The sequence below is a fragment of the Mchenga conophoros genome, linkage group LG11 (assembly GCF_057382185.1).
Source record: "Mchenga conophoros isolate Kocher_MC1m ecotype Shallow Benthic linkage group LG11, M_conophoros_male_GT1.1, whole genome shotgun sequence".
Classification (NCBI taxonomy): Eukaryota; Metazoa; Chordata; class Actinopteri; order Cichliformes; family Cichlidae; genus Mchenga; species Mchenga conophoros.
In genome coordinates, this window is record NC_140536.1 from 3,879,710 (window position 1) to 3,898,989 (window position 19,280).

General features: G+C 38.4%; 1 protein-coding gene across 3 annotated transcripts in view; it reads right to left on the reverse strand.

Annotated features, from left to right (window-relative positions):
- Positions 1-19,280, reverse strand: part of tsnare1 (T-SNARE Domain Containing 1) — a 314,760-nt gene that overhangs the window by 49,137 nt on the left and 246,343 nt on the right. For 2 of the 3 annotated variants that reach the window (XM_085290558.1, XM_085290555.1), the window contains one exon: positions 2,287-2,896. The exons of the other annotated variant lie outside the window; for it this stretch is intronic. In XM_085290558.1, the coding sequence (XP_085146684.1) occupies positions 2,849-2,896 (48 nt within the window). In that variant the 3' untranslated portion in view covers positions 2,287-2,848. Of the gene's footprint in view, positions 1-2,286; positions 2,897-19,280 lie in introns of those variants that run through there. 3 annotated transcript variants of the gene reach the window in all.

The following is a 19,280-nucleotide window of genomic DNA, read 5'->3' on the forward strand; positions in this document are numbered from 1 at the left end:
CTCCACCTTGGATTGAAATTCCCCTCAGCCTGCATTACCTGGGAGATTTATCCCCCTTGTTCATGCTGTATTTACAGAGGCAGCAGGCTATCAGACAGTAAACCGCTGTGAGCGAAACCGGGTTAAGTTTGTCCAACAGCCTGCACAGAATTAAATCTAGATAGAGAGCCTCCAGGTAAGGAAAAACCTGACTTTTGTTGCTTTTTCAAATGTTTGAAAAGGTTCTGGAAATGCTCTTTCCTTGTTATTATTGCTACATATTCAGTAAGTAGAAAAATGCTGCAGAATGTAACCTTTTAAAGAAACTTTCCTCTGGCCTTTCTCAACAACAACAGACAAAAAGAAAATGAATTTCATGTTACATTATGCCTGAGACAAAACAACAATGACAAGCTTCCCCCCTGCATGTTTCTTCTCTTTGTTTCTTCTCTTTGTTGAAAACTCTATTAAAAATGAAAAGCTTCCTTATTGGTGAGTCAGTGTAGTTTGACGAAATTATTACTGATTGAAGTGTGTTGGGAAATTCAAAGCCAGATAATCCAAAGAGAGAGAGAGAGAGAGATCAATGATGACGGACAAATCCAAAAGAAAAGCTTTTTACAGCAAAGGGGTTAAGTAAAAGATGACAAACTGTGGAAGACCTGACCCTGCAGGGCAACCTGACATCTTGCTTATCTCTAGAAAACCTTAGGAGACAACACGGGGCTGGGAGAAACTAACACACAGCATAATCACTTCTCTTACAGATCAAATTAAGCCTATTACTGTCTTAAATCTTAAACATCTTGCTAGGAATGTAGGCCCATGAAGACAAGAGGGAAACTGCCTGACTGCTGATGATTACCTCTTGCTGGAAACCAAACACTTGTGAGTTACTCTACTCCTGTTCCTGCCACTGTTTGGATGATAATTTGGTTTAAGGTTGAATTTCACGATGAATTTGTTTATCAAATAATTTACCACAGAAACAGGTGTGTATGAGATAAGCAAAAATAATTATAGTATATTGTCATAAAGTTCATTAAAGTAAAAAATGCTCTTTACAATAGTAATCTAAGTAATTACAAAATGACAAGTTGGGAGTGACAGATCCAGCTCACTTATGCCTCAACACTGGGCACCAAAGGACACCTTGTTTTTAAACCAGCTGCATCAGTGACTCTGTCAAAAATGCATCAATAGATGCCCTGTTAATGAAAAACACATGAAAGTACTATTTTGTAACAGCAGCTCCTAGGAGATAATTTAATCACATTTTATTTTTAAAGCACCCAATCACAACAAAAGTCACCTCGAGGTGACTTTTTCTATGAGTCTGTTGTGGCCAGTGCGATCCTCTATGCTGTTGCATGCTGGGGGAGCAGGCTGAGGGTCGCAGATGCCAACAGACTTAATAAACTGATCCGTAAGGCCAGCAATGTTGTGGAGATGGAGCTGAACTCCCTCAAGGTGGTGTCGGAGAGGCGGATGCTGTCCAAGATAAAGACAATGTTGGATAACACCTCCCACCCACTCCATGACATGCTGGTCAGTCACAGGAGCTCGTTCAGTGAGAGACTGAGATTACCGAAAAGCACCACTGAACGACACAGGAAATCATTCCTGCCTGTGGCTCCCTGTACAACGCATCCACTTAACACACTGTTTGCTGCTACAGCTACACATGTTTCTTTTCCAACTATTTATTTATAAGTGACTTATGTATGTATGTATGTATATATATGTATATATTGTACTATTCTTAGTTAGCGTATTGTCTGTCTTGTCTTAATGTTGGTTTAAAATGGAGCACTGTAACAAAAATAATTTCCCCCAGGGATCAATAAAGTATTCTGATTCTGATTCTGATTTATATTGTAAGTTAAAGACCCTAGAAGAAAGTATAGACACATTTCAAAGAAATAGAGAGTGTTTTTAAATCAATTACAGTAACTGATACAGGCTGTACAGGGACCTCCTCACCCCTCTATGTGGATAAATGAAAAATCGGAGCAGCAAAACAGCACAGGGCAGCATCACAGTATGACAATGGATATGCCAATGATGGGGTCAGATGCTGGAGGAGAGGTGGGTTGCAAAGCAGCTAAAGAAGTTTAAAATGCGAACTCTGTATTTTCTGTAGGTGTGGGGGCAAAATTTATTTCTAGGTGGGCAGCGTCCATCCCTGCCAACTTTAGACCATCTTAAAGTCATGATAAAAATGACATGGGAATTAAAACAAACATTTCACTGACTACAACATAAATATAACGATGCATAAATAAGCAAGATTCATCTCATAACATGTCGCTTGCTGCTGAACTTAGACTTTTATTTTGGAAGGTATATATATTCAAACAGTATTTACCAATATCAACAAACACTGTAATATAATAGTGATTATTAATGATAATAATTACACTGCAAGCTAATAAATACGAAGTTCATTTCAGTAAAAATGCGAGGAAGGAAGCATACAATATACAGCAGCTGAAGACAGTGTCACTCTGAAGCTTCTCCTTCATCTGATTTAGTGTTTGTGGCTGAAGGTTTGCAAAACAGAGCATTACCCGTTACATTTAATACAGGAAACGCCCAGCTTGTGCCTCTGATGCGATCACTAAATTTGCATTTGGGACTTAACTTTCAGATTACAGCAAACAGCTGCTGCATTTAAAAAAAAGAAGAAAATAAAGGAAACACTAGTGAGAACAGTGATGATTTCATAAGAGGCGCAGACTGGAGGTATGCTGAGAAAGGCCTCCATCCTCAGACTGACACACATGTAAACAGAGCCAGAGATGATGGAGTAGAGATATTGTTGCAGGGCTGCTCCCTCCTACTGGGAATCAGCTGCTCAGGTCAAGGATCAGACTGGGCAGGAGCAGTGCAGCGACACTGTGATGACAACAGCTACCTGCAGAACACAAACAGAGCAGATAACGGTCATCAATCACCCAGCAGTCACCACCAGCTCAAGTAATCCTTCTTGTTCAGCAACAGTGCTGTCAGCCTTTTTCAAAACTCAGGATACAAACTCTTACAGTACCCCTGCCTCAGGTTTTCATTCCATTTCATTTGTGAATTATTAATTGGCAAGAAACCAATGAGTCCTTTTTATTTTGAAAGTGTCACAGGTTGTGGAAAGTAATTTATGATTGTGGTCAATGGCTGAGTTTTAATTAAGTCCCGGCCAGAGTTCATAGTGCTGGAGATGGAAGTGGTTCGTTAATCACCAACTAGCAGACTAGCCGTGTACACCAAAGGCCAGAGTACGTCACTTTTATCTGAATTAAAGTTAATAGTTGTCCAGAAGGACACATGTAAGTGAATTAATGCTTGAAGGCACAGGGGAATCTGAAGATCGTTTTGGCATTTGGTCATTGCACCCTCGTTGAATCCGATCACAATAAGCATTCAGAAACAATCTGTGAATTCATGTTATTAATAAACATCTGAGCTCTCATTGACTCATGTGTGCTTGGAAATTACAGGCTCTCTTTGAAACTTTAAGCAGGAAGACTTGTGTTACTTGTTGATGGCAATGCTGGCCAGATTTCAACCAGGAAGGCTGCGGCCCCAGCACCACCACTATACAAAAACACATACACAAACACACAACGCACATACACACAGGCATTCTTTATCCATAATTTATGGCACAGACCAACAGTCTCCTTTAGAGTCCTTCAGAAGCTATAAAGTGTCTGTCAGTCTATCGTCATCCTCGTTGTAGAAAGTCTGAGTGATTGAAACCCACCCACTGATATCTACTGGGCACGTCCCCGTTTGGACAGACAGAGATCAATAGCTAAAAACATTATTTTGTGTGGCTCTTCATTATTTCTGTAAGCAATTCATCTGGTCATACTGGTGGAATACATTTAAGCTAACTTATAAGCGATGCACTCTGTTGGCGCTGTATGTGAACAACGAGGTAGGCAAGTAGTACGTAGGTAATAGTCATGAGCAAAGATATTACGTCTGAGAGCTTTTCATATCAACACAAAAGAAATAACATTTTTGTCAACTTTATTTTAGCCAGATTTACATTTAAGCACAAATCTATTTACACAAACAGAGTCAAAACTTTACATTTATTTCACAGAAAGCTACATTTACCCTACATTTACATGAGGACAAAAACTGTGATGAAATCTGCTGAAACTTTTGTCAGTGAATAAAAACAAAAAGAAAATATCCTGGAGTGACAAGAGCCAATAAGAACTAATTACATTGTGTAGAAAGGCCAGGCGAGTTTTGAAGCAGTCCAATCAGAAGTAATCTGCATGCAGTAATGTTAGAGGTGCACAACTGAGGTGCTTTTTGGAAATGGTACCACTATCTCCCATCCTCCCAGTTTCTCATGAAAATGAGACAAAATGTCAGCACATAGGAAGACAAGAGTGAACATATGGACACATTTTCCATTTGATGTCAAGGAAAATGAGACACTTTGTAAACCATGTAGAGCAACTCTCACTGGTAAAAACGCAACAAATTTTTTACACTCTATATTTTCGTCAGCTGGATAAACTGCTGCTTAAAATCTTATGATGACTAAAGCTAAAAGAATTTAGAAGTCTAAATTTTAAGTAAAACGACTAAATAAAAATTTGCTGCAAAATTAACATCAAACCTGTATTTTTAGGTTTGATGGTTAGAGAGCCCAGTTTTGACAACATCCCATATTTTCTCTTTATGATCTTATTAATGATTCTGTGTTTACTCCTTTGTTGTTGTTGCTTTTGTATTGCTGTTTCTGTTAGTTGTTAGACTTATATTTTGGTATTCTTGTTTTGGTTATTCTGAATCTCTCCAAGCTCCCTCTTGCTGCCGAGTTTCCTTTGTCACATGATTCCCCACATCGCTACTTCCTGTTTTATTTTGGTACTTCTATGTCTTGTCTTGTTATCCTAACTTTTTCTTTAGGTGTGTTTAGTTCCCCAGCCTTCAATGTGTCTGCGTGTAAGGCAAGGCAAGGCAAGGCAAGTTTATTTGTATAGCACAATTCAACAACAAGGTGATTCAAAGTGCTTTACAGAGACATTAGAAACTAAAACAAATAAAAAGCATGATTTAAAATTGATTAAAACAAACAAACAAACAAACTAATTAACAAACAAACAAACAAAACAGTATATAAAATCAAAACAGATAAAATCAGAACAGTAGATAAAATCAGTAGTTAAATGTAAGTTTTGAAATTTAAGCTTAAAAGTGTGGATTTGGTGCTTTATTCAAATGCAGCTGAGAACAGGTGAGTCTTCAACCTGGATTTAAATAAACTGAGTGTTTCAGCTGATCTGAGGCTTTCTGGGAGTTTGTTCCAGATATAAGGAGCATAAAAGCTGAATGCAGCTTCTCCGTGTCTGGTTCTGACTCTGGGAACTGATAAAAGACCAGATCCAGATGACCTGAGGGATCTGGATGGTTCATACTGGGTCAGGAGGTCACTGATGTATTTTGGTCCTAAACCATTCAGAGCTTTATAGACCAGCATCAGAACTTTAAAGTCTATCCTCTGACGGACAGGCAGCCAGTGTAAAGACCTCAGAGCTGGACTGATGTGGTCCACTTTTTTGGTCTTAGTGAGGACTCGAGCAGCAGAGTTCTGAATGAGCTGTAGTTGTCTGACTGATTTTTTAGGTAGACCTGTAAAGATGCTGTTACAGTAATCAAGCCTGCTAAAGATGAATGCATGGACTAGTTTTTCCAGGTCCTGTTGAGACATCAGATCTTTTTTCCTTGAAATATTCTTGAGGTGATAGTAAGCTGATTTTGTTATTGTCTTAATGTGTTTTTCTAAGTTTAGGTCTGCATCCATCACTACACCCAAATTTCTCGCCTGGTTTGTGGTTTTTAGATGTATAGATTGAAGTCCCCTGGTGACCTGTAATCGTTTTTCTTTGGCACCAAAGACTATTACCTCAGTTTTGTTTTTGTTTAGCTGGAGAAAATTGTGGCACAACCAGTCATTAATTTCCTCAATGCATTTACCAAGAGCCTGTACAGGGCCTCGGTCTCCTGGTGACATTGTGATATATATTTGTGTGTCATCTGCATAGCTGTGGTAGTTTATTTTGTTGTTCTTTATAATCTGTGCCAGTGGGAGCATGTAAATGTTAAACAGAGTGGACATACTGGAGTTGCAAAGTTTTCAGCCCAGAGACTTGTATAACAAAGCAGGATTTTGGCTTCGCCAACTAAGGTAAATAGGCTTCCTGGACTACAAGGGTTATTCGCACCACACGCCTGATTATCCTTTGTCAACATACCTATAGCTTTAGCCCAGCGCCTCAGAGTTCAGCCCATGACAGTCACAACACATAAACAACTGCTCCTCATATGAAAGTAAAACCTTTATCACAGATATTTATAAATTATAGGGTTCATATGGATTTCATGCTGCATATGCACACATTTTATTTCTTCTTATTCAGCCACTAGCTTCTTTAAATGTATGTGTTATTTGTTCACTGGCAAAAAGAATAACAACTCTGGATACTGTTCCAATATAAAAGGCAAAGATACTCCTCTTATGGGATAGAGCCTCTGAAAGAACACATCTTTTAGGCTTATTTAGATCTTTTCAGCTTGTTACATGAAACGGAGGCTCTATCTTGGTTCATAAAAAGGCTATTGTTTACTCTGAACACTACACTAATAGATTCAAAATGTCGATATGCTGTAATTCCGGCCGACACTTTAGATAATCTTTTTACAATCGTCAATCTATACGTTTCTAGTAATGATTATCCTTTTTTTTCTCCTTTAATATTGTCTTACACCCTTTAATAGAACGCCCCAATAAATCAGTAAATGTAAGGCATTTGCCAATATCCCAAAATAATAAAGCAGTATATGCATGATTTCACTGTTGGAATTGAATGATACTTTTATTCTCCAGTGCAATAATTACTTTCTCCAACAGATCTCACAAGTAACATTATTATTCAAAAACCCTTGTCCTATTATTGTTAGTGATCCAACACCTATACTCCCAATTATTAAAACACATGGTGATTTAATACCTCCGTCTTAATGGACTCTGAATTTGACAGATTTATGATAAAAAAGTGGGCAAACTTTATGGGAACAAATGGTTTTACTAATAAATCTCCCTTTTAGTGGTAGTTAGTGGAAAAATCACACATACAAGAAGAAATGGGAAAAAATTGGAATTCAGTACTGAGAGAAAAAAAACACAAAAAATCCAAACAAATATGGAGAAGAATAACAAAATACAAAACTACAACATAATAAATCAAAAAAATTCCAAAATAGATATAGAAAAACAATGGCAGCAGTCAGATGTACCAAAAGCCTCCTAGTAGATATGCCTATGGTATCAAGTTGAAAATCCTATTTCGTCTTATTCTCAAATTATCACATTCACAAGATTTTCAGAAACATGTAACCTCTGACTTTGACCTTGAGGTTGAACTCAGTCAAAGGAGCTTGCAAAGAAAAGTGTCTGGACTTCTTTAAGTTACTTGAAGACGTTTCACCTCTCATCCGAGAAGCTTCTTCACTTCTAAGGTCAAATGGTGGAGAGTCCCAGATATAAACCTAGTGGGAGTAACCCCCCACAGAGGGACAAAAGGACCCCCTGATGATCCTCTAATCGCCTGAGCCAAGGTGTGAAATTGGGTGTGGGTCCCAATCAGCCAGAGTTTCGGGTGTGTTCATTGTGAAAACTGGCCCCACCTTATCATGCGAATTCCTGAGGTCAGATGGCCCAGGATGTGAGTGGGCGTTAAGGCGTCTGGGAAGGATCTCAAAACTAGATTATAGATGGCAGAGAGTTGGTGTCGTAAACCCCCGCCTCTGTTCAAAGATGGTCGCTCACAGTGGACATAGATGCTTCTTTCACTCCTCTTTCAAACCATCTGTCCTCTCTGTCCAAAATGTGAACATTGGCATCCTCGAAAGAGTGTCCTTTATCCTTAAGATGCAGATGGACAGCTGAGTCTTGTCCTGTGGAGGTGGCTCAGTCACATTCAAACTTGTCTGACATTTTTTAGTAGATACACCTACGGTATCAATTCCAAACTCCTACGTTGCTTTGTTCTCTAGTTGTCACATACACAAACTTGGGTGTCCACGCTGCTCACCCCACCCACCTGGCAGGGTGACAACAAATACCCTTTTACAAGGGTATTTCACAGCTGATGGGTAAAAATCACTCATAACAACCGACTGGGCAATTCACATAATCACCACAAGAAATACCCGTTTTAGCTATTACCATATTCTGCTGAAACGCACTACAGAAAAATTCAACAATTTCCCTGTAAATAAATGAAATAAGTTGAAGTTAAAGATACAGATCTCTTAAACACACCTAAACTAATGAGTTATACCGCATTAAACCAGATGCCTAATGGCAAGGCACCATTTCTTCAGAACGCAGCTGCAACAAAATTATCACTAACCAGTTAAAGACCCTGTTTTGCCATCTAGTTACGCGCCTCTGTCATCAATTAACAACAACATTAAAGTTGCGGCATTTGCATCTAGGTTAGAAGAAGTATTTCTCTCAACAATTCATAATGAGCAAACTGGATTTCTCTGCCTAAATACTAGGCTACTCAATCTCATTATCCTGTCACAGTGCTGCAAAACAAAAGGAGTAGTAATGTCAACTAGATGCAGAAAAAGTTTTTGACAAAGGTAACTGGTTCTTCCTTTTCATGATTTTTCTCAGATTTGGTTGTGGAAGGTTATATATTCATTGGACAAGGCCACAGTCACTACTAATGGGTTGATATTGCAATATTTTACCCTTCAGAGTGAGACCATACAAGAATGTCCACTTTCACACTTATAATTTGCAATTTTCATCAAACCACGAGCCACCGGAGTATGCCAAAATTTCAAAATCTAAAGGTGTCAATCCTCTGTATTAGAACACAAAAGTAATTTCTACACTGATGATATCCATCCATCCATTCATCCATTAATCCATTCGCTTCCACTTATCCTTTTCAGGGTCGCGGGGGGCGCTGGAGCCTATCCCAGCGACATAGGGCGAAAGGCGAGGTACATACAAATACATGTAAATATATATATATATATATATACATATATATATATGTATGTACATATGTAAATATATATACAGACAGACACTTACCTTTATGTATATCAGACATACACATATTATACACATGTATATCTCTCATAGAGTTTGGACAGGTTTTAATCAGGTTGGCACAGTTGTTGTTGGGTTATTTCTGTGTTGCACTGTGGCATGTGACAATAATTAAAAGCTACACTTTAGTTATTAGCAGTGGCTTGACAATAAAAGTAGCCATTCATTCATTCATGTCCCTATATCTATTTTTTAACCATTTAAATTTCCCCTTCCTTTTCTCTTCATCACCGTTGCACAGGAGGCCTGCTTACTATTTGTTGCTGGTACTACTGTTCACGGTGCAGCAGCCCCAACAGCTAACATGTCAGTTGAATGGACACATTTTGCTGCATCCATTTGTAGTTTATTTTCATTCTTCTCTCTCATCTTTTCAGCTCGTCTTTAACTTCTTCCACACTAAGCTTTCTCTACAAGTCATGTTACCTAAGCATAATATAGCATGTTATATGTATATATATATATATATATATATATATATATATATATATATATATATATATTGCATAGAGTTAGGTTTGCATCAAGATTATTTTCTACAATCTTTACTTTGTTTGCATATTCAATAGGCTAACAGGACAAGTGTAAGAATATTTAGAATGCAAAACAGCTGATTTCAGGGCTATATTCTTCCAGTGTCTGAAACTATGATTGTTTAGCATTTGGTTAAACTGCTAGCTAACCTTGCTTCTGTATGTAAACTCGAGGTTAAGCATTATCTGAGTTTTTGGAAGCTAAAGCTTGTTGTTTCATATTCCGATTTCTTTTTAATATACTCCAGCCACATTATACAGACTTATTCTGGAAGCCTTGTTTCTGACAACTCCAACAGGAAGCTTCATGCTACAGGCCACGGAGTATAATTTTTTTTTCTATTGATAAAAGACACACCAAACAGCTATAAAAATGTACCATAGATTTAACCTTAAACTGCAGCCTGTTACTTCCAATCAGACACTCCCACATAATCACTGAATGACCCGCCTGCAGCAGCGACTCATCTTTTATTACTTTCAATCACTGCAGCTGAGGGCTGCAAGTGAGAGTTTCCCCCCTGTATCACACACACACACACACACAGTTCATTTAGAGAGAATTAAATAGACAGCGAGAGAAAGAGAGGCGTGCCAGACACACACAGTTACTTTCATATCTTTTTGTATATTATATTTTTATGTAGCCGTTATTTTCATTTTTATTGAATTTTGTTTAGATACTCTGGCAAGACTTGCAAAGAAGATTAAATTAAATAGAACCAAGCAAGAAGGAAAATGAATTTGTGTTTCCTAAAGATTTTTGATGGACTCGAGGGCTTCCAAACCCTGACTGATAAATAAAAGATCAAACTTTATTAGGTGAGCAGAACCAGAGTTCCCATTTAACATATTTAGGCCACCCTAAAAGCAAACAAAAATTAAAATATCAAGCAAAACAGGCATTGGTAAAGATCCTGGAGACATATGCTAATAATGCTTCAAAGGACAGCCAGATCAGATCAAAAATCCTTTCAAATGTCATATATCTGCTTTGTATTCATTTCATCAACAGGGATCACCAATAGGAGCATTTGAAGAATTTTTAAAAATCAAAAGCTATCATCGAAGTGAAAGAGGATCACGAAAATTGACACAGTAAAGGTGAGCATGAGGAGGGGCACAATGAACAGGAAGGAGAGAATAGAGAGTGCTGTAGGGAGAGGAAGAGTGATGAGAGGACTATGAAGTTTGACAGGAGAATGAACATCACTACACTGCAGAGCCCGTCCACGAAAAGACCTGAGGCGTCCGTCAGATTGGTGATTTTGTGCCCATCTGCACAATGTTCCCATCCTGACCAGCTGGAAGGACGCCAGTTTAGGAGGAGAGGGATAGGGCAGATTTCTGTCAAGGTATGTGTGTGTGTGTGTGTGTGTCTGTGAGCGCACATGGTTGAGGACTGTAGATACATATATATATATATACATATATATATATACATATACAGATACAGATACAGATAGATAGATAGATAGATAGATAGATAGATAGATAGATAGATAGATAGATAGATAGATAGATAGATAGATAGATAGATAGATAGATAGATAGATAGATAGATAGATAGATAGATAGATAGATAGATAGATAGATAGATAGATAGATAGATAGATAGATAGATAGATAGATAGATAGATAGATAGATAGATAGATAGATAGATAGATAGATAGATAGATAGATGGATGGATGGATGGATGGATGGATGGATGGATGTAAGGACAGTTCTTTGTAGAGATCAGAGGCCATGGGGTGACTGCGTCTGTTTGGCTCAAACAGTCAGAGAGTGTTGCCAGTCACGGCCACATCAAAGCTCTGACCTCCTGCCACGACAGAGAGCACCCTTCTCTGCTTCCGGAAGATGCACACACAAACACACAAACACACTTAGGACTATATTCAGTCTTCAACCTGAATTACTGCCATCAGCATTCACCAGTTTCTTTTTCTTTTCTTAACCTTCAGCTTTGGATAGTAAGTCTTGGTCATTACAGTAAAATAAAATTATTGTTTATAACAAAAATAAAATCACCAACTGCAATAAAGTCAGGTAATTAGATAAAATATAACAAAATATTACATGAGCCAGGTGATATAATGCTTTATATAATATTTGTGTCATGATCCTGGGTCCTTTTGACCCAGCGTTTTGTGTTTTCTCTTCGTGATTGTGGTTCTGTTCTTTCTCTGGTTAGTGTTTACTCTGTTCTGCCCGTGTGTTCCTGTATCTAGTCCGCGTTTCTTAGTTGTGTCCTTTCATGTGCAAGTTCCTGTTTTATTGTGTAGGTCTGCGTCTTATGTGAGTATTTTCAGTTTGCCTCCCTAGTCTCGTCATGTTAATCACTCCCGGCTGTGTTTCCCACCTGTGTGTAATCTCCCTGTGTTTTCTGAGTGTATTTAAGTTGTGTTTTCTGTCTTAGTAGTCGCTGGTTCGCCTGTGTTGTTTCCCCTCGGTCTCCCTGCGTCTCTCCGTATGTATTTCCCCGGACCTCTCTGCATCCTCGTTTCTGGTTTGTGTTATTAGCTTACCCAGTTTAGGTTTCCGGTTTCTTGTTTTTCCACCAGTGCTGTTTTGTACCCACAGTGGTAAATAAATATTCACCTGCACCAGAGCTGCTGCCTTTTGGGTCCTTTTCTACAACTCCACACGGCTTGCCCCCGGCAGACCATGACAATTTGATTTGGAAACGAGACTCTTCATTGACCCAAACAATCTGGCGCTATTTTCATAGCTTGTACTTTCTTTAACCTCTTGGCATATTCACCAAAGTTCAGCAGACTCTGCCACTTACGTTGGTATAGATTAACAACACTTCACACATTGAAATTCATAATATCAATGAACTATAATGGAGTTTTGGGTTGCTCTTGATGTAAAAGTAAAACCATATGTAGCACTGTCTTCTGCTTGCTGCTGGGATTTCTTATATTTTTTTAGACACCACTGTGAAATTGTGCAGAAGGTACAGTGGGGCTGAAATTTGTTGTTCTTTAACTTCAGCCAAGCAGATTATTGAAGTTTAACTAGTTGCACTAAAGTTTAATTGGTTGTTCTAAAAAAGACAGTTAAAAAAGTGGTCACTGTTGGAAGTGGAGTGGAAACTCCTGATTGGCTACATTTTAAAACTGACCTCACAAATGGCTATAAAAACATAATAAACACATTTTAATATTGTAAAAATAGGAAAGTCAGAGTTTATCATTTCATCACTAGATCTACAGCCTTCCCACTCTGCTCCGCCTCAGATTAAAGCTTCACCTCAGCTTTACTGCTCAGGCTTAAAACTGTCTAGTTTGGCTATTCTGCTCTGAATTTCACTCTGATTTGTTCTCCACACTCCGGACTCTCTGGCCTGCCCTGCCTCAGAATCCCATCCATGGCCCTGTAGTAATTACTCATCTTTTATCTAAGTAAGATACACTACCTGTCAAAAGTTTGGACATACCCTGCAAACCCTCGGTCTCCTGTCAATGAGCTTCATGATGCAGTCACCTGAAATGGTTTTCACTTCACAGGTGTGCCTGTCAGGGTTCATTTGTGCAATGTCTTGCCTTCTTGATGAGTTTGGGACTATCAGTTGTGATGTGCAGAACTCAGGCTGGTACACAGCTGACAGCCCTATTTGACAACTGTTAGAATTCATATTATGGCAAGAACCAATCAGCTAAGAGAAGCAACAGTCCAGCATTACTTTAAGAACTGAAGGTCAGTCAGTCCGGAAAATTGCTAAAACTTTGAATATGTCCCCAAGTGCAGTCACAAAAACTGTCAAGTGCTACGATGAAACGGTCTCAAATGAGGACCAGGAAACGAAGACCAAGAGTCGCCTCTGCTGCTGAGGATAAATTCATCCGAGTCACCAGCCTCAGAAACTGCAAGTTAACAGCAGCTCAGATTAGAGCCCAGATAGATGCCACACAGAGCTCCACTAGCAGACACATCTCTACATCAGCTGTTCAGAGGAGACTGTGTGAATCAGGCCTTCATGGTCAATCAGATGCTAAGAAACCACAACTAAGGAAAAGCAACAAGCAGAAGAGATTTGTTTGGGCCAAGAAACAGAAGGATGGACATTAGACCTGTGGAAATCTGTGCTTTGGTCTGAGTCCAAATTTGAGATCTTTGGTTCCTCTCACTGTGTCTTTGTGCGACACAGACAAGGTGAACGATGGTCTCTACATGCATGGCTCCCACTGTGAAGCATGGAGGAGGAGGTGTGATGGTGTGGGGGTGCTCTGCTGGTGACACTGATGGGGATTTATTGAAAATTGGAGGCACACTGAAGCAGCATGGCTACCACAGCATCCCATCCAGTTTGCGTTTAGTTGGACCCTCATTTATTTTACAACAGGTAAAAGGACCCCAAATACACCTCCAGGCTGTGTAAGGGCTATTTGATCAAGAAGGAGAGTGATGGAGTGCTGCACCATGGCCTGGCCTCCAGAGTCACGTGACCTAAACAGAATGGAGATGGTTCGGGATGAGATGGAGCGCAGAGTAATCAAAATAGCAGTAATCAAAGCAAAGGGCGGCTATTTGGAAGAATCTAAATTGTTAAACATGATTTTTGTTTGCTACATAATTTACATAATTCCATATTCATTCATAGGTTTGATAACTTCAGTGAAAATCTACAATGTAAATAGTCATGAAAATAAAGAAAAGCCATTAAATGAGAAGGTGTGTCCAAAATACCCTCTTTGGCAGTTCTCGTTTTAAGGTCGAATAATTATAGGGGGGGGGGGGGGGGGGGGGTTGTTTGTTTGTTTTTAACCATCTAATGGTGAAAAAATATTAAGAAATATTCAAACTTGGATACTAAAGGACATTGTGGTCTATAATTCAGTGAGACAGTTTTTCTGGTTTGTCCAGTGTGTTGGAAGATTTAGAAGTTTCAGTCTAATCTAGATCAGGGCAGGCTCACTGGGTAGGATTGCCCATCTTCAGCTCCATTTCCAGAGCAGAGCATCCAGGTACAGGAAGATAATAGTTCATATAAATCACAGCCAAAACTGGTTCTATGGCACCACCATTGATAGTCAGTCAACAGCAAGATGAATGGCATCTCTGGGATATGTGGAGACCAAGCCAATAGTGTCTCTATAGTAGAGAAAGGAAACGTTCAAGGTCCTCTTAAAACTCAAAGCTTATTGATAGTTGTGTTGGCTAAGTTGTATATTACTCAAAAATGAATACAGGAGGAATGAACCACAAAAGAAAAATACCACGTGCCTATTTGATTTTCCCAGTTAACTTTATTTATATGTTCAACTGATATTAAACTTAGTTTATACAACTTTTTCATGTATTGAACATTTTTTATTGTTCATTTTTATTTAACAAGCATTAGCGACAGACCACTCTCACGTTGCCACTGTCAGTCTGTTGGATGAGTGAGAAAATTCCATGCTTTAGCTTGCCTCAAAACAGCTCCCAAGAAAATCCATTCAACATTAGCTTAGTAACAGAGACCACAAATAACAAATGCCAACAAATGACTGACTGACAGCACAACAGTTTCCAAAACAAAATCAACAAAAAAGAAAAGAAGTCAGAAACAGATGAACAAGTTAAAATAATCAATACGAGTTAGCTAACTATTAGTTGTAACTTAACTAAACAAAACATGTGCATATATTTGTACAAATACTCAGTTATATACACTGGTTTGTACACACAAAGATAAACTTGAGAATTTGTATATTTTATTTATTTTGTCTCAAGATGTTTCCACATGGACTTCAAGCACTAGCTGTGTGCAAATACATCTAAAACATCTATTGCACTTCACTCAGCTGCCACAATTTTACTGGTGACTGCTTTCTGCTTTTTCTCCTCCAGTTTTCAGTCTATTACCAAGACAAATCTTTAAAGACAGAAATGTTACGAGTGATTTCACCAGCTCTTAATAGATTATCTTTCTACTCTTCCTTAAAGATTTGAGAAGACATTTGTTGTCATATTACAGCCAGTACCTCTTTTTGTCACTTCAAAAACACATACCCGCACTTACAGATTGAAGGACTAAAATGTAATCACTGACTGTCATAATTTTCACCACCCACTACCCACATGGCCCATCACAGCTATTTTACTGTGATGTTTACTGTTTCTTTCCTGCTTCCTTGTTTAAAACGCCTCGACTCATTTTGTATTCTTTTGTCTTTGTCACTCGTCTTGTTATCCATCTGTGAACTGCTTTGATGTTTGAATAAAAGGAGTGTCAGTTAAAGGAAAAAAGGAGCCAGGCTTATAGCATGATTAATTCTTAGTTATTCTGTTTAACATAAACATTTGAAATTGATATGAAAGAAATTATACTGTGAAAACAGAGTAGTGTAGTAAGTATAAAAACATTTCTAGTGCAAGGTCAGAAGAAAACAAAAACCATCTTTCAGCTACAGTTCATTTTGGTGAGCGAGAGCCCAAAGTAGAAACAGGTTAATTGTATGTAGAATTTATGGCTTTAAGCTTTAGTTATTTATTATTTTGCAGGATTTGCAATTGAAATCTGTCATGTATTATATGAGGGCAAATTCTATTATTAAAATAGATCATTGATTCCTTGCAGTTAGGAAAAATTGATGGATTAACAGGGATTGCACCATCTAACTCTGGGTGACCACTTTAGATTTCAATCACAGGTGATTCCACATGCAGCCCACAGTCTGACTACAATCCCAGGCATACTGGCAAAGATTTACAAATAATTGCAGCCTAATTTAGAACATATTGCAAAAGCACTGCAATTACTGTGAGTCTTACGTGTCTGCCTCGGATAAATTCTTTTTTTTTAAATCTCTCCCTCAGTGACAATAATAAAATCATTCAGTACTTGTGATCCTGACAGAGTTAACACTGCAAGAGGAGAGGGGGGCATGATCTAGAGTTCTGCTCCAATTGATTATGGCACCATTTCAGAGTGAAAACCACTATTAGCTAAAAAAAAAGCACTAAAAGCATCAGTGAAAAAAAATCCTACAAACATTCCTACTCAATGTTAAATGCATGCATATAACAGAAGAGCTCAGATAGGAAGGTTCTTACTTCAAGTCGTTGAATTGCATTTATGAACCAGCACTAATGTCTGTGATGTCCCACAGTTAAAAAGCTCTGTTATCCTGGTGGCCTGACCAATATTGACCCCACTCTTTATCAATAATGATAAACATCCTGATCCATTCCTGATTCAGAGTGACCTTTTATTGTGGGCAGTCTAAGGCACACCTATGCAATATTTATGCTGTCTATTCAGCATCTTGACATGCCACACCTGTGAGGTGGGATGGATTATCTCGGCAAAAAAGTTCTCACTAACAAAGATTTAGACAGATTTGTGAACAATATTTGGTCGTAATGGGTCCTTTGTGTATGTAGAAAATATTTCAGATCTTTAAGTTCAACTAATGAAAAATGGGAGCAAAAACAAAAGTGTTGCATTTATATTTTTGTTCAGTGTAAGAATTCAACAAAAAATGACATAACAAGAATACACTAATGGTCAAAATTTTTAGAACACCCCAATTTTTCCAGTTTTTTATTGCAGTTCAAGTCATTCAAGTCCAATGAATAGCCTGAAATGGAACAAAGGTAAGTGGTGAACTGCCAGAGGTTAAAAAAAAGGTAAAGTTACCCAAAACTAAAAAAAAGAAAGTACTTAATCAGAATTGAAAAGCTCAAAATGGGTTAACAATTTAAAGCTGTTCTGCAGCAATGAAGGTTGATCAAGCCTTGAAAGCTATTCTTTTCTAGATTAATTACAACCCCCTCTGTCTGCGTAAAAGCAGTGTTGAAACACACAGGTACCATACCCTCGTGAGCATCAGTTGAACAGTATTGTACTGCAGAAAGTAGTGTGTTACTACAAAAATGGTGAGAAAAAGGCAATTAACAATGGAAGAGAGACAGACCATCATAACACTTTAAAATGTAGATCTTTCCTACAAAAAACTGCAAAGAAAGTCAAGGTGTCAGTGAGTACAGTTTGCTTCACCATCACGAGGCCCTCAGAAACTGGGGCAAACTCTGACAGGAAGAGGTCTGGAAGACCCAAAGCCAAAACTGAGGCTACGTCCACACTAATGCGCTTTTGTTTGAAAACGCATCGTTTTCTCTCCGTTTTGGCCTCCCGTCCACACTGAGACGGCGTTTTCGCTCATGGACAATGCAACATTTTCAAAACGCTCTCGAAAACATACATTTGAAAACGGTGCTTTCGCGTTGCAGTGTGGACAGCGAAAACGGAGAGACTTTCTAAAACACATGTTATTCATATGATGCAGTCATGTGACCAATTAAACTAAGATTTAATTGCATTATACAGCAGTTGTTTTGTTTCCTTGCTCTGAATTTTGACAACCCTATTAAAGATTAATATCAATTTGTACATGCTCCAGATAGCTTTTCTTCAAATTCTTTAATACTCACTCGCTTTTGCAAATTTGTACTTTTGTGTTACTCGCAGCAACAATTCCACCTCATTGTTAGTTAGTGGTGTGCGGATCGATATTGAAATATCGATTCTTCCAATACCAGTAATTTATGTTCTAGAATCGATTCTCATATTAAAATATCAATATTTTAGTACTTTGGGGTAAATTTGTAGTTTTTCATTAACAGGAACACAGTGGAAAGAAACTATATCATTCAGATCTACTAAATTGGAAGGAACTACTTCTTCTTACGCCTTTCATAGTCATATGCAAAATACGGCTGTATAAATGTGTCGCAGCCCTTGGCGTGCGCACTCACAATAATTGCTGAGCGTAACTGGAGTCATGTGTGGACGTATTTTACCTCCACAAACAGCCAAGATGCGGTTTGTGATACATGTGGCAAGACCACTAACCTCGTCAAACACCTCAGAGTAAATCAGATCACAGAATATGATGAGCTTATGTTGACGCAACCAGAAGAGAAGGAGACGAGAGGGACAGGCGCTGCTAGGGCGAGACAGACATCTCTCGCAGAGTCCTTAGTGCTGCAGACAGGCAACATGCTCAAATAGCGCTCAACTTCAGGTTTTTTATTTCCATATGATAATTCTGCATTATTAAGCAATAAGAACAAGTAGTCTGATGTCCTGTAATCATTGTGAAGCTAATTATTATTATATTATTATTTCAGTTACATAATACAATTATATATTGTATTATGAAATACAATGAAACATTAAGTTTTTGTACAGAATATCTGTATCGGATCAGTATTGTCGATATCACCCTGAATTTTACTTGGTATCGGATCGGAAAGGAAATCAGTGGTACTGCACATCACTATTGTTAGTCCATTAAAAAACCTCGGTGCTTTTCCTCAACATTTTGCCGCAACGTTTCAAAGAGCCGGAAAGTAAATAAGCGGCAGACAGAAATGAGGAAGGTCAAATCGTCTTGTGTTTCACGCATGCGCAGTACTGGAACGTAAGCCATTTGGGCACGCAACTCTGTGAAAACAACTGAAAACGATAGTGTGGACGCAGAGCATTTTCAGACGAAAACCCCGTTTTCAAATCTATCCGGGCTAGTGTGGACGTAGCCTGAATGAGAGGACAAGTTTCTGAGAGTTAACAGCTTGCGTTAGCTGTTGTCCTGTTCAGTGTCTCACAGGACA